Genomic DNA, 14210 nt, shown 5'->3' on the forward strand with positions numbered 1-14210 from the left:
TTCATGTACGCACATGGACTCACTAGGGGTTCATATACTTATCCCTAGGTCTGCCTATGAGTTAGCGCATGCTCATGCTTCCAAAAGCCATAGAGGGAAAGAGTGTATATCCTATCATGGTGTATTCGTCTGAATTAATCATATTGGAGAAGTATCTCAATGCTCGTGACGAACAACATGCATGAGGTACGTAGGTTCAAATCGTGGTACATAATTATGATGCAAATTATACTTCTTTTCTTTTCATGATATGACATTCTTAAGAGACGTGCATACGTATACTCGACATATCTATCATAGTTAACATATATGGTTTGTTAATGTTTCATAGGCATCGTGTGGACATGCTATCATAAGGTACATGGGTTGAAATATGGAAGTACATGTATCATGTAACATTTATATCCTGAAGTAATTCATATCATAGCATATTCATCATATATTATATTGTACATAACACACAATAGTATCATAGAAGTATGATAGGTACAAATTGCCAAAGTGTACATATCATTCATATAGCACACAAGTCATCCAATTAATCTCTTGGGCGTCCAATAATAAAATCGTTTGGTTGGTTAGTCTAAGCTGAGGAGTCACTGCACGTCTTTAATGGTGCCTTGAATCTACTCCTTGAAATCCAATTTCACCTAAGAATTCTTACAACATCAAGTTAGGACATAATAAGCATCTTGACTTACTCAACAACATCAATTAATTCAACTTTTGACTAACAACATACTTTAAGTTGACTAAAGATAAGCGGTGTAAATTGGGTTAAAGCCACCAAATTTGGTATAGCCGATACAAGCTAATCATAGGAGAATCGGCTCAGCTGAGCCGCAAGTGTGCTACACGTGGATCGCAATTTCGGGTCAACTCGTGGGTCAATAGGTCGAGGCACGAGTCATCGGATTGGTTTGGATTCTGGGCCAACTTGTATTAGTCCAACTCAAAGTAAAATTAAGTCACTTTCGTCGCCTTCTATGATCAGCTCATGTCGGTCCTGGGCAATCTGCGCTATAGCTCCCTTAACCATCACTATTATCCCTGTTTGCTTAAAATCTGCATGTACTCGTGGCTCTCATGTAATAATGGCCAATGAGTGGGCCGTCTCCCTGTTGTCTTTCTACTTAGGACATCAACGAGCACATTCTCCTTCCAGAAGTATAAATCTGAGTCATTTCCCCATACAGATAGTGCTGCAAGATTTTTAGTGCAAATACAACTATAGGTAACTCCAAGTTATGAATGGTATAGTCTTTCTCATAGTCATTCAACTGACGGGATGCAAAGTCAATGTGCTACATCAATACATACCCAATCCTTTCTTGGAGGCATCATTATAAACAACAAAACCTCCTAAACTCTCTTGAACCATAAATATTGGGTCGACACTAATCTGTGTTTCAAATTTTGGAAGGTCGCTTCACATGTCTTAGTCCACACAAAATGGAACACCGTTCCTGCGTGGAGGTTATCTTAGTAAAGTTTTGCACAAAGCATCGACCTTGCCAATCCCAAGAAGCTACGTACCTCGATAGTCGTAGTTGGATGGGCTCACTTAATGATTGTTTTCACCTTTAAGGGGTCTACTAAAACCTCATCCGTTGACACTATATGTCCTAGAAATGAAACATGTTGTAACCAAAATTCACACTGAGAGAATGTAACATAAAAAATATTTTCCCTTAAACTCACCGGTACTCTACTAAAGTGTAACTTATGTTCCATCTTGGAATACACCAAGATGTCGTTTACAAACACAATAATGAACATATTTACGCAGCCTTTGAATACTTGGTTTATCAACTTCATGAATACTATGGGAGCACTTGTGAGTCCAAACGACATGACCATAAACTCATAGTGGTTGTACCTTGTTCTAAATGCTATTTTGGCACATCCCCTCCCATATTCTGATCTGATAGTAGCTTGATCACAGGTCTATCTTGGAAAACAATGTCACTTCTCTAACTTGGTTAAACAAATCCTCTATGCTAGGGAATACACTCGTGCATCCCAAAGAGATACGTTGGACCATATGAAACCCTTATCTAAAAAATCTTGCAACTACACCTCGAGATCCTTCAATTATGTTGATGCCATACAGTACAGGGGCGTTAGAGATAGAATTAGTACTTAGCTCAAGCTCAATGCAAAAGTCCACGACTTGAGGAGATGGTACCCTTGATAAGTCCTCCAGGAATATATCAAGGAACTCGTTTACCACTAGCATTGCAGATAGACATTTCCTCCCTTTTTGTATTTACCATGCTGGCCAATATGCCTAGATTAACCTTTTTACTTTCAACATAAAACTACACCATTTTCTTAGAATCTAAAAGCATGCTTGTACAACAAGGCATAAGTGTTTTTCGCTTCAAAGGTTAAAAGTGTTCACCATATTTTTTTTTCAAACTATTTGAAAGGACCGTTCTTATAGTTTTTCAAGAACTACGAACGATAAGCTACCTTTACCTTGATGGGATACAAAATGGTTTAAGTATGATACAAGATTGTTATGAATAATAAATCGAATAATACTAAAAAAGTAGTCAAAAAATGATTCTTCCACATGGCCTACAATATCAATATTACTATCCCATGCATGAAAGTTGTCATAAAATAAACACACATATATATATACATGTATGATAGAGATAGAGAATATTTTTAGTTGGGACCCATTCAAATCGTCAAATATGAATACAAAAAATCAATAGATTCTCATATGTTTCATGTGCTAAAGGCAACCATCGTACTAATATAAAAAATTAAATATTTATTTATATTATAAAAGAGTTGATCTACATGATTCGACCCCTTTTTAGATATATTTATTAAAAACGTTTGAAAAAATATTTTAAAATATTATAATTACCAAACATTAAAACGAACGTTCCAAAAATATACTATAGAAAAATTATATTTGAGAATATAATCGTGTAAGAATATTAATTAAAATTCATTGTATATTTAGTGGAGGATTTTTATGTATGTTCATAAGTTATGGGGTGGGAACCATGTCTAGCTAAATGTGTTCACTTTGAATAAAAATTATAGAAATTGGAAGAATTTCAAGTGTTCGATGCAATTAAGCCACTAGAAGCTTGTAACAACGGGGATGACGCGAAAATATTCATTTAAAATAACTCCACAAAATGATGTCATAGACTTATACGTTTGTGAGACGATCTTAAAACAATATGAAGGAAATATTCAAAGTAAATTAAAATAGCACTGCCCTACATCATCTAAGATTTACAAAAATAAATGCAACTACCATATGCAGGTTTCATGTTCTTTGATGAGAAGTTGCGTCAATCGGGTGTCTTGTCTTTACCTAGAATATAAAAGTAGCATGTGGCTTGAGTTTTTTAAGAAATATTTAGGGAGTGACCTTATTATTGGGGTTAGGGAATGCAAACACATACAACATAAATAGGATCTATCATTTAAAATCATCTCTGAGGTGGCCTTCAGTCTAGAAAAATTATTAGATGTGTAGTACTTTCCAAAATACGGCCCACACATGCAACCTGGGATTGTTGGGTGGAGGGGGGGGGGGGGGGTAGTTGGCTGTAGTCGGACGTCTGAAAGTACAACGACTGTCGTGCATCATGCACGTCTGAAAGTACAATGACTGTTGTGCATCATGTCAAGCATGATGGGTATATCATCATCATAGTGTATGCATCCGTACTCATCATAAAATGGGAAGTATATATCCCGATGCATGTAAACATATAGTATGTATGAGATCCTTATACTATCTTAAACCATTCATGCAGCACGATCCCACACATCCTCACATATTACCCTAGGTAATATGCATGCATAAGCTTTCATACATTACATCATTCATAATATTACTTAGGAGTTGTGCATCAGAAAACTCTTCATTGTCATACATGTCGTAGCATGTTATACATTTTATTGCCAAACATATTCATGTTATAGTGCAACATGGCAACTCATACATGCATATTATCGTAACATGAGATATCATCACAATGTATCATTATCGTCATACATCTCGTGTCATCATACCATATTACATCCTTATAACATATCATAACATCATATCATATCATCATAACATATTACAGAAGCATAACATATCACATCATCATAACATAAAATATCATGATAACACATTTATTAAAACACATGACACGTGTTATCATACATAAGACAATACTTCCGACTGAGTCGATAGTAGGATCACTTACCTAATTAGCTTAAGCTTATGTCACTAATTTATCCTTAATAAAAATTGGATTATGTCCTTTGAATTTCAAGTCAACTTATATGACCCCATGATATCAATTTCAAATTCGAACGTCTGCCAAACTATTACTCTAATTTAGAGTCTATGTGTTAGGCTTTCATGCGAACATTAGAGTTTTTTTTTATAGAAGAGTCTTTGAATGTTTATATATATTTATACATATATTTATATACTATCCCAAGTAGTAAATTTAACACTTAGAGGGTGCTGATTTGAGTTATTAGTTTTCATTATTCTTATTGAATTATCACTCCGTACTTGGCTATCCAACGTTTATCGTGGGCACGATAACTGGTACACCAGAGATGCGTCTTTCTCGGTCCTCTCGTACTAGGGAAAGGTCCTCTCAATGCTCTAAATTGATATAAAAAAATAGACAACTCAAGGTAAGTAACCACACTGGGACTGAGACACGGCCCAGACTCCTACGGGAGGAATCAACTATCATTAATAAAGGATAAACATCCTAAGGTTACGTTCCTCCCTCCTCAAGTTTAGCTTCTAAACATTGTCACGTTCAATAAGAATAATGAAATCATAGTTATAACTTGGTGCATAACAAAGAGATTCACAAATAAGCTAGCAATTAAAAAGATGTCTCCCCCAATGCACTAAGGTTCCCTCCTCATGTGAATCTACCGCTAATGGAGGTTGCTCCCGGTCACTCTTACTGCATTCTTCTTTGTTTTAGTACTCATCGTCACGGGTCCTTGGATTCTACTATGCCCCTCCAAATCTTGCTCCTCTCTCTATTATGTTAAGACCCCAAAAGGGCTTCATTTTTGTCACCACCTCCAGTCTAGTCTAGTGGGGATGGGACTCTATATGTAACACCCCACAGAAAGGATAAAAGTAACGCAAGGAAACCAAGGCATTTAAGCCCGAATAAGGGTTTTAAGCCCGAATAACACAACCTAATTTCTAGAAAAGTTTAAATAAAAAAAAAAAAGGAGAAAATTAAGCATGATTCTAGAACAATCAACGGCGTTCAAGCTTGATATGTAAGTAAATAAGAAGTTCTGGGCAATATTTTAAAATAAGAATCAAGTGATGAGTATTCTTCAAACTCGATTTTATATTATGGATTTTTCTTCCTTGGATTTCTTCTAAATTTGAGGGCTATGGTTAATCATTTTTTCTCCTACCAACTTCTACACATTTCATATAGGATTTCCATCGAGTTTCGTGAAGAAATTGAGTTTTGAAAATCTCTAGAATTGGCTGCCTAAAAAAAGTGTCTAGATTTATTCTGGCTAGAAACATGTTTTGTAGCAAACTTTGGAAGGTTATAACTTGAACTACAAACAAGGAATGAAATTGGTCTCTGCTTCTTCCATGAAACTTCATCTAAACGTTTCGTGAAGAAATTGAATCCATTCGAGCTCTATATAAGCTTTACAAGGGCAAAATTAGTGGTATATGATAATTAAAAAGGAAGAAGATGAAGTCGAAAGTCAAAGGTAGCCATATGTTGACCTTTCTACATTTTTTTTCCTATCAATTTCGACCCTTTCCAGACTGGTTCTCATCAAAATATTTTTTTGTTCCTAAAACTAGACTCAAAGATGAATCTAATAAAGAAAATTTGGAGCAATTTGGATTCTGGATGCTCAAGGATTGAGGACCTGAATATCAACAACGAGTTAAGTAATCATCTTGAACTTTTCTTAAGAAATACTTGTAGGAATCACTTAGATTTCTGTACGAATCTTAAAACAAGTATGAACTAAGGGTATATGAAAGAAAAACACCAAGAACCGTGAGTTAAGACCCTGAATCGATCAAATTATTCAAGATTTAAGTAACATTAAAATAATATGCTAAATGAACTCCGCTGCTTATGAAATTTGAATTTTGAGCATATTATAGCATGTTGAGATTATATATGAAATTTGGTGGTCATTGGATAAGGTCAAGTAGGTAAACCAAGAAATAGTATAAAATGACCATAATGCCCCTAAGGTAATTTACATTTGGTCCATGACCTATGATGTTTGATGATGTTGCGAACTTTGAAAGCCATTCGAACATGTTAAGCAACAAAACCAAGAATGAGGGGTAAAATGACCAAAATGCCCTAGGTCTACTTATAATCTTTCAAGGTCTATACGTGCTCCAAATGACCTATTACTTTCTATAAGGCCTATTCTTAAAGACATTAAGATATGTTTGAGATTTCAAGCTTGGAACCTAAACCAAGTTAGGATTCAGAAACACCTCACTACTAAAGACTCTTCTAGAACCCTCTAAAAAATTCATTATGACTCTATAACTTTCTAGAATAATTTACGTGGGTTGATAGGTACATATTTTTATAAATGCATGTTACAACTTATGCTTCAAGGAATTAAGAACCTTAGAAACTTACAAAATAGAGAATCAAGAACAATACACACAAGCTCTAGAACTACCAAGGTAAGGAGAATGTTAGGTAGCACTAAAGAATAAGGAACAAATGTCCTCAGGCACACGAACTAAAAAATGCTAGGTAATAATCTAATCATGTCCAATTTTGACCCATGACCTCCTACCATGCGGTGCTTTCAAAGGTCCATGTCTTCCTCTTTTAGGTGGTGAAAATATTTGCTAAAACCACTCCACCTAAATGGTGGTAATATTCTCTGCTTATAATCATCAAATAAATTACAAAAGAAAGGAAAAGAATACTCATAAATGAATACAATATATTTTCCTATCAAATATTTTCCTATAATAAAATATCAAATATTATATAAAAAAAAAAATTTCTATATTAAAGGGTCAAAGATGTTATCTATCTAACCAAAGACAAAATATTCTCATTCACAGAATAAAGGGTCAAATATGATATATATGGTAAACCATAATTTAGGACTAAATATCCTTAACATCCCCGTGAGCTAAGTGTTGGATTTGAACGCACGTGAAGCTTAGATCTGAAAATTCAGAGAGTTTGAACGCACGTGAAGCTTAGATCTGAAAATTCAGAGAGTAGAATTATGAGAATCATCAGCAGTTAGGCGTTGAGAAACAATCATGTGGTGTGGACAATAGAGACGCAAGGCAGAAACTTCAGAATTAGGGCGATACTCTATTATGAGAAAAGGGCAAGAGAGAGAGAGTTTGATGGTGGTTGTGAAGAAGAGAGGGGGGACGTGGTGACCGTTCAAAATAAGAGAGGAAGAAGAGGGACTCTAGGGTGTATTTTGGACGAAGGAAGAAAGAGGGACTGATTTTCTATCGAGGTTGGCGTTGGCGGTTGGCGTTGGCATGGCCGACGAGGGACTGTTTTGGTGTTAGTGTTATGGATGGTGGTGGTGGTTGGCGTTGGCATGGCCGACGAGGAAGCACCAACTAATATCGAAGAAACAGAGGAAGAGAAAAGAAAGAAAACAGAGACATCAGAGAAGGGAGAATCTTACCCATATGCCCGGTAAACCTTAAGGTTCTTTGGCGTTTGTTGTGACAATGTGCAAACCTGAGGTTGGGGAGACGATTGTGAAGGCTGTTCAGCCATTCAAACTCTGAACTAAGCTGATTTAAGCGGTTGTCGCAAAGGTAATGAAAAACCCATATCACCGAACCTTTAAGTATCGATATCTTGGTTCATATTGCATAATAAGTTATGAAATAGGGCTTGTTAGAATCGTAATAAGGAAATCTATAAATTTGTAGAAGAAATCCAGATGAAATTCGGATTGTAGAAGTAAGATATGGCTTAGGGATACAACGGGTATTAACAGAAAAGTTGGAAAAATTTCAGAAAACGAAGGAGGAAGAAGAAGCGCGTGAGGATCCGCGACTGGGCGTGCTCCAGGCGCGTGCGTCGTCGTTTTGGCTCCCGGTTTGTCCCGTTCGATTCGTTTTGACCTGTTCTATCTAGATTGACCTATACCTACCTTGAAAATGGTGAAATATAGGTCTAATTGGAAGGAATTGTGTTGAAATACCCTATTAAATGTACATTGAAGAGAGAAAGGGATTCGAAACCAGATAAATAGCATATCGATCTTTGAACTAGTTCTTAACTTGTTAAACAACATGTGAGTATGTTGTTTACCTGATTAAGAGCTTAGTATGTTATGATGAGCTATGATGATATTGAGTGTTTATTGTATATTGTGACTGCTTGCCTGATGTAAACATAATATAAATGATTGCCAGAATGTTCTATGTATTGAACATGATACATGTATGAAAGCATGCAGTAACTGTGAGTATGTTATGCATGTTAATGGAAAGGTTATGACTCTAGGATATGCTTATTGGTTGTTGAGCTATGGCTTATTTATATGAGTATGATAGTTTACTAATTCCCGCGGAGTTCTTGGCCAACGCGCTGTGTGCTAAGTCAGGGAGCATGAGTACTCCTCACCGTTCATACATGAGATAAACAGGCCGCCTGAGAAATTAGTAGACGGGTCGTATTTGACTGAGAGCGAGTCTTACATACGAGTCCGAAAATTCTAGATAAGCATATCAAAAGAGAGTCAGTAACCTAAGCTGGAGGTAGCTGAGATACCTCATTAATGAATAGATGACCGTAGTAAGAGAAACTAGGAGTCAATGACGAATAAAACTTAAAAACATCTGCTATGCCAAGGTGGAGGTAGCTGAGATACCTCATTAATGAACAGATGACCCTAGTAAGAGAAACTAGGAGTCAATCACGAATAAAAGTTAAAAATACCTGGAAAGATTAGTTAAGAATTTATTAGAGATAAAGTTGGCTACTTATGGGTAATTTAATTACTCATCAAAATTATTTTTAACTTTTCTTTCTAGATTTAGTTGATGCAGGCCAACCGAGGACGAGGACGAGACCAGCGGGCTAGAGACTATTTGGAAATCCATGTCTGTGTCTGTTTGTGTACTTATGTTTTCGCTGTCAAGAATTTACTTCGGTTGTTTTAAGTTTAAATAGCACTGGTTTTAAATGTTTTATGGGATGTTTTTGGAAATATTTTTTAAATTTATCATTGGTTGTCGGAGTTTATTATCGAGGTCAGTGGTAGCTCCTGTGAATCGTGTTGACGATGAGCGGGTGTTACAACGACGAAGATAAAGGCAGAAGAGGAAGCCTAGTCGTGAAGAATACAAAGAGAAGAAAGAAAAGACGAAAATGGAAGATAGAAGGGAAATTTTAGTTGCCAAGGTTGAAGATGAGGAGGTTTCTAGTTCAAGGCAAGACCAATTGTGTTGGAGAAGATAGGTTGTATGTACAAAGTATGGCAAAGGGTGGGCTTGCGAGAGATGATTTGTTAGAAATTACGACTCTTCATAATGCTATGATATTGTCCACTTTAACCATAATCTCTCGTAGATTTGCTTTGGGCTTTCCTAAAAGCCTCATACCAATGGAGATCTATTTCTAAAAGAACCACCGTACTAAGGCCATTAGATCATAACCAAAGTTTCAAAATCCAAGGACCAAGGTTCTCAGGATAAATCATGATAAGAACCCACAAGCCAAGAACAGAACAAGAAAATAAAGAGTGTAGTACACTAATATATGAAGTACACAATTAAGAACCTATAATTAGACTATTTACTGAATCTTTGTACTCATTCCATATTTTCCATGTTTTTCAAGTTAACAAGGAGCTAGTTGAGGTGGAAAGCAGATTCTAAAGTAGGTGTCATAGACAAGCCTCACCTGTTCGTCCTCTAACACTTTTGTTTTAAATTGTTTTGTGTCTATTTCTTATTTTGTGTTTTAACTGTGGTATTTTAATTACTTATCAACATTATTTTGTTAGAATATAATTATAATATATATTATGCCTTCTGACGCACCTTCTCTAGAGTTTTCGGAAGCCATCATATTAGGTTGACCAACTTCTATGAATCAAAGTCATAGAAAACCTTTGCTCGGATACCAATTTGTCATGACCCAATTTTAAAAAAAATAAAGACGAGGTATTTAAAATATAAGTTCATGCATATCCTTGTATTATATTAAAGTAGGGGTGTACATTCAACCCGGCAACCCGACAACCCGGACCAACCCAACCCAAACTATAAGGGTTGGGTTGGGTTGGATTAGCATTTCGGGTAGGGTTGGGTTCATTTTTCTGAACCCGAACTGAATCGGTTCGGTTTCGGGTTCATGGGCAAAACGCTCGGATTGACCCGAGCCAAATAAAATATATAGAAGTATTAGGAAGATTATTTCATATTAATGGGTTTGCCTGAGGTACTTAGGTTAGTCGTTTCCGATTTTGTTATTTTTAATTTCTTTGTTTGTTTTGTTTATACTATTTTATTATTTAATTTCTTTGTCTTCCTTTCATTTTATTTATATATATATATATATATATATATATATATATATATATTTTAAATACCTCAATATTTCATACTTTTTTTAAAACACATTAGAATAAACTATAACTAACTAATTCCTTTCCTAATCTACGGTTGTATTTTTGTTCCTTTAACCAATTCTAAAAAAAACACATTAGAATAAATTATAACTAACTTATTCCTTTCCTAATCTCCTTTCCTAATCTACTGTTGTATTTTTGTTACTTTAACCAATTCTAAAAAAATACGGTATTTAGTTGTCTTAGTTTTATCACAATATTGAATGCTCGTTATGTTTTATTGATTTTTTATTGATTTGTGTTTGTTTGAGAACTTTTAATATATTTTATTTAAGACTGTATCCGAATTAATTATAGATTGTGGATAAATAAAACTTAAAAAAGAAAAATTGACAATCCAACTCGGACCCAACCCGAACCCAACCCGAAAATAGAGGGTTGGGTTGGGTTGTGAAAAATTTTGGGTTGGGTCAAAAAAATCCCCCAACCCGACCCAACCCGGACCATATACACTCCTACCGAGAATCAAATAATCCATGAGGAGCAAAACTAGAGAGGTAAGGTCCTCAAAAGTCACCTAACTACCCTCGGAACTTAGCAGACCACTACTATAAAAAAAAAAAAAACGACCATGGAAGCCTCTTTAGCCTGCAAGCTGTTTGAACGGTGTCAATAGGTGTTCCACCACCCCTTCCAAACTAGTAAAGGATTAGATAAGCTAGATATGGATCGAATAGGGGAGTGTGGGCCCGCTTTCGTGCTATGACCAGCCGTTCTTCGAATAGGACCAAATAGATGTAAAGTTGTTTCCATAGAGGAATTGTGAGACCACGTCGAAATAAACTAATTGTTGGATGGGTTTTGGGGTCGTGTCCCCCAAACAAGGGTTACTTTAGGGTCATGTGGGAGGGGTCATCCTTCCAATTGAATTTACACGTTCAACTTGATTTTACTATCCATAAATAATTTAAAAATTCATTAATGGAGTATATAAACATCATTATCCTATAATTAGATCTTTTTATTACTCTTTATTAATAATAGATTAAGGATAACAAGGAATGAAATATCAATTAAAATTTAAATGAAAATAGAGAGCGATGTAAGGATGTTAATCCAAATGGGTACAAGTGAGCTAGATTTTAGAAAGATATGGAGGATGACATGTTAATCCAATTCTTCACTATGCCCTTTTTTTCGTTTCGACCAAAAAGTAAAAGAAGACAGCTCAGCTCACTTTGAGCTCAGTCTCTCATTATTTTGATTTGGGTTCTCCAACGAGCCTTATCCCAATAGAGAAAGATAGAGTGCAAAGCTGGTGTACGTCAATCTAACATCTATGATGCTCTAACCCCACCACCCACCAATGTTTTCTATTGTTTTATTCTTTCACAAATATAGATATTATCAAATCAAAGATTATAATCCCTTCAATTCCTACTGGCCCCCACCATATTTAATCACATTTCCAAAAGGATAAACATCACAAAAAAATGTATTAACTCAAATTCCATTAATATTTACATCAAAAGGGAGGAGGGAAATTCAGATGTTCATGTCACGGTTCATCTTATTATAATATTAATTCATTTACTTTATTTACCGCCGTCGGGATACTTTAACCGTCAGTGGATTCGCCATCTCACAAGACAGCTTGAGTTTCTCACACAAGTCAACGCCGTCGTTTTGCCACCATTTAAACTCATGCAACAGAGTAGCTACCCAAAAGGTTACAGTAGTCCACGCGAGTGCCTTTCCGGGGCAACTCCTTCGACCCGACCCAAATGGAGCCAACCTTAGATCCGAACCCATAATCGAAAACTCCACCCCACAACACTTATTCCCCACAAACCTCTCAGGCATAAACTCCTGTGGGCTCCACCAAACCTCTGGGTCTCGTGCTATGGACCACATGTTAACCATTGCAGTGGTCCCACGCGGCACGTGATGCCCATCCACCATTGTGTCACTTCTGGCTAATCGGGCCCATGATAGAAGAGGCCCAGGTGGGTGTAGCCTCAGAACTTCCTTAACCACCGCCGTTAGATATTCCAACGACGGAATGTCGGATTCCACGACGGCGCGTGATCTACCAACTACTTTATCTAATTCCTCTTGTACTTTCTCTTGCTCCTCCTTATGAACCACCATCCTCGCTAGGGTCCACTCTATCAACACAGCCACCGTGTCCGTCCCTCTAAATATCATTTCCTATATTATATAATATATTGTTTTAATAAAAATGTATTTTCGAAAAATTAATAAATAAATAAATCATTTAATTACCCAAAGAACGGCGATGATATCGGAATCAGAGAGATTTTCGGTTTGTTGAAGAGAGAGAAGAACGTCGACAAAATCCATGATTTGTTGGGTTGATTTGGACCGGTGATCCGCGATGATCGGGTTTAGAAACCGGTTCACTTTAGGGACCAACCGGGAGCATCTGAACCGGATTCTCTGTGGGTCGAGATCAGCCAAAAAGGGGAGATGGTCGGACCAGTTGAGAAGGCCCAATAAATCGTAACCTTCGTCGACGAGGCTCTTGAGTTGCTCGATTTGATTATTTGAGTCCGAGAGATTGTAAGCCTGGCCGAAGACTGAGCCCATCATGTGGTTCAAAGAGGCTCGCTTGAGCGTGTCACGAACTTGGTGATGAGACGAGGTGTGGTTGTTGTTGTTGTTGTTGTTAGCGAAGATTGCGACCATTTGGGAAGCGATTTGGCGGCGTTGGAATTCGGAGGATTTAATTTGTTTAGGACAGAAGAGATGTTGTGAAGCAATACGTCGGAGTGTCCGCCAATAGACGTCATAAGGGGCAAATCCAATGGCGCGATTGAACATCAAGGAGTAAGCAGATTCCTTAATCGGACGGTCCACAAAGACCGAGCTGTTGAGGATTTCTTTAGCCACATCCGGGTTACACGTGACAATCACGCGAGTGTTGGCGAGTGAGAAGGCCATGAGTCGTGTGGCACCTAGGGATTTGGCCATGGCAGCTATTCGGTGGTGGGCCAGTCCAGTCATGAGGGTCATGCTCCCGATGACGGGGAGGCCTCTTGGGCCAGGGATGGTGGTGGTGGAGAGAGGGGAATTGCGGCGGCACCGTGGGTGGCGGCCCCAAGCAGGGCCGCCAGGATGGGCCCAATGGAAAATGCAAACAAGAAACCAAATAAGGAATAGGAAGAGGAAGGCGTAAAGGACGTTGGGTTGGGTGAGAGGCGAGCATTTAGAAGCCAAAGCGAAGACCCAGAGGCTTTCGATTTCAGTACTCAACGACATAGTGGTTGGGAGAGAGACGAGAGAGGGCGTTGGGTTTGGGGTGGAGGGGGAAGAAGGTAGGTGGTGGCTTTTTATATAGGGGAAAAATTAAATTAAAAAAGGATTTCTCGGGGAAATTTAATTAAAAAATACCCAACAAAAATATAATTTATATATACGGGCCCAGGGGGGAGTATGATGTTATATAACTAAAATTAATTTAATTAATTCATTAATTAATTTACTATATAGTTTTTTATCCAATACGGCCGCCTTGCCAGTTCCATTGCATGACGTCATATCAGAATGCAAATTTCCGACAATAAGAGCGCGTGAAACACACGCGATCT

At 37.1% G+C, this 14210-nt stretch overlaps 1 protein-coding gene across 1 annotated transcript; it reads right to left on the minus strand.

Annotated features, from left to right (window-relative positions):
* Nucleotides 1–12093: 12093 nt before the first annotated feature.
* Nucleotides 12094–13939, minus strand: LOC111778132 (cytochrome P450 78A3-like). Its single transcript, XM_023657797.2, has 2 exons — nucleotides 12886–13939; nucleotides 12094–12810 (listed from the first exon to the last, which is right to left on the minus strand). The coding sequence occupies exons 1-2, from the start codon at nucleotides 13879–13881 to the stop codon at nucleotides 12199–12201; spliced, it is 1608 nt and encodes a 535-aa protein (XP_023513565.2). The 5' UTR covers nucleotides 13882–13939; the 3' UTR covers nucleotides 12094–12198.
* Between the last annotated feature and the right edge of the window lie 271 nt (nucleotides 13940–14210).

This window comes from Cucurbita pepo, chromosome 17 (assembly GCF_057944985.1).
Source record: "Cucurbita pepo subsp. pepo isolate OVF chromosome 17, ASM5794498v1, whole genome shotgun sequence".
Classification (NCBI taxonomy): Eukaryota; Viridiplantae; Streptophyta; class Magnoliopsida; order Cucurbitales; family Cucurbitaceae; genus Cucurbita; species Cucurbita pepo.

Bases quoted from the DNA above. Each gene is read 5' to 3' on its own strand.
- LOC111778132 (XM_023657797.2), bottom strand. From the start codon at position 13,881: ATGTCGTTGAGTACTGAAATCGAAAGCCTCTGGGTCTTCGCTTTGGCT. The intron at 12,811-12,885 runs GTAATTAAATGA...TATATAATATAG, and splicing joins ATATCATCGCCGTTCTTTGG to GAAATGATATTTAGAGGGAC.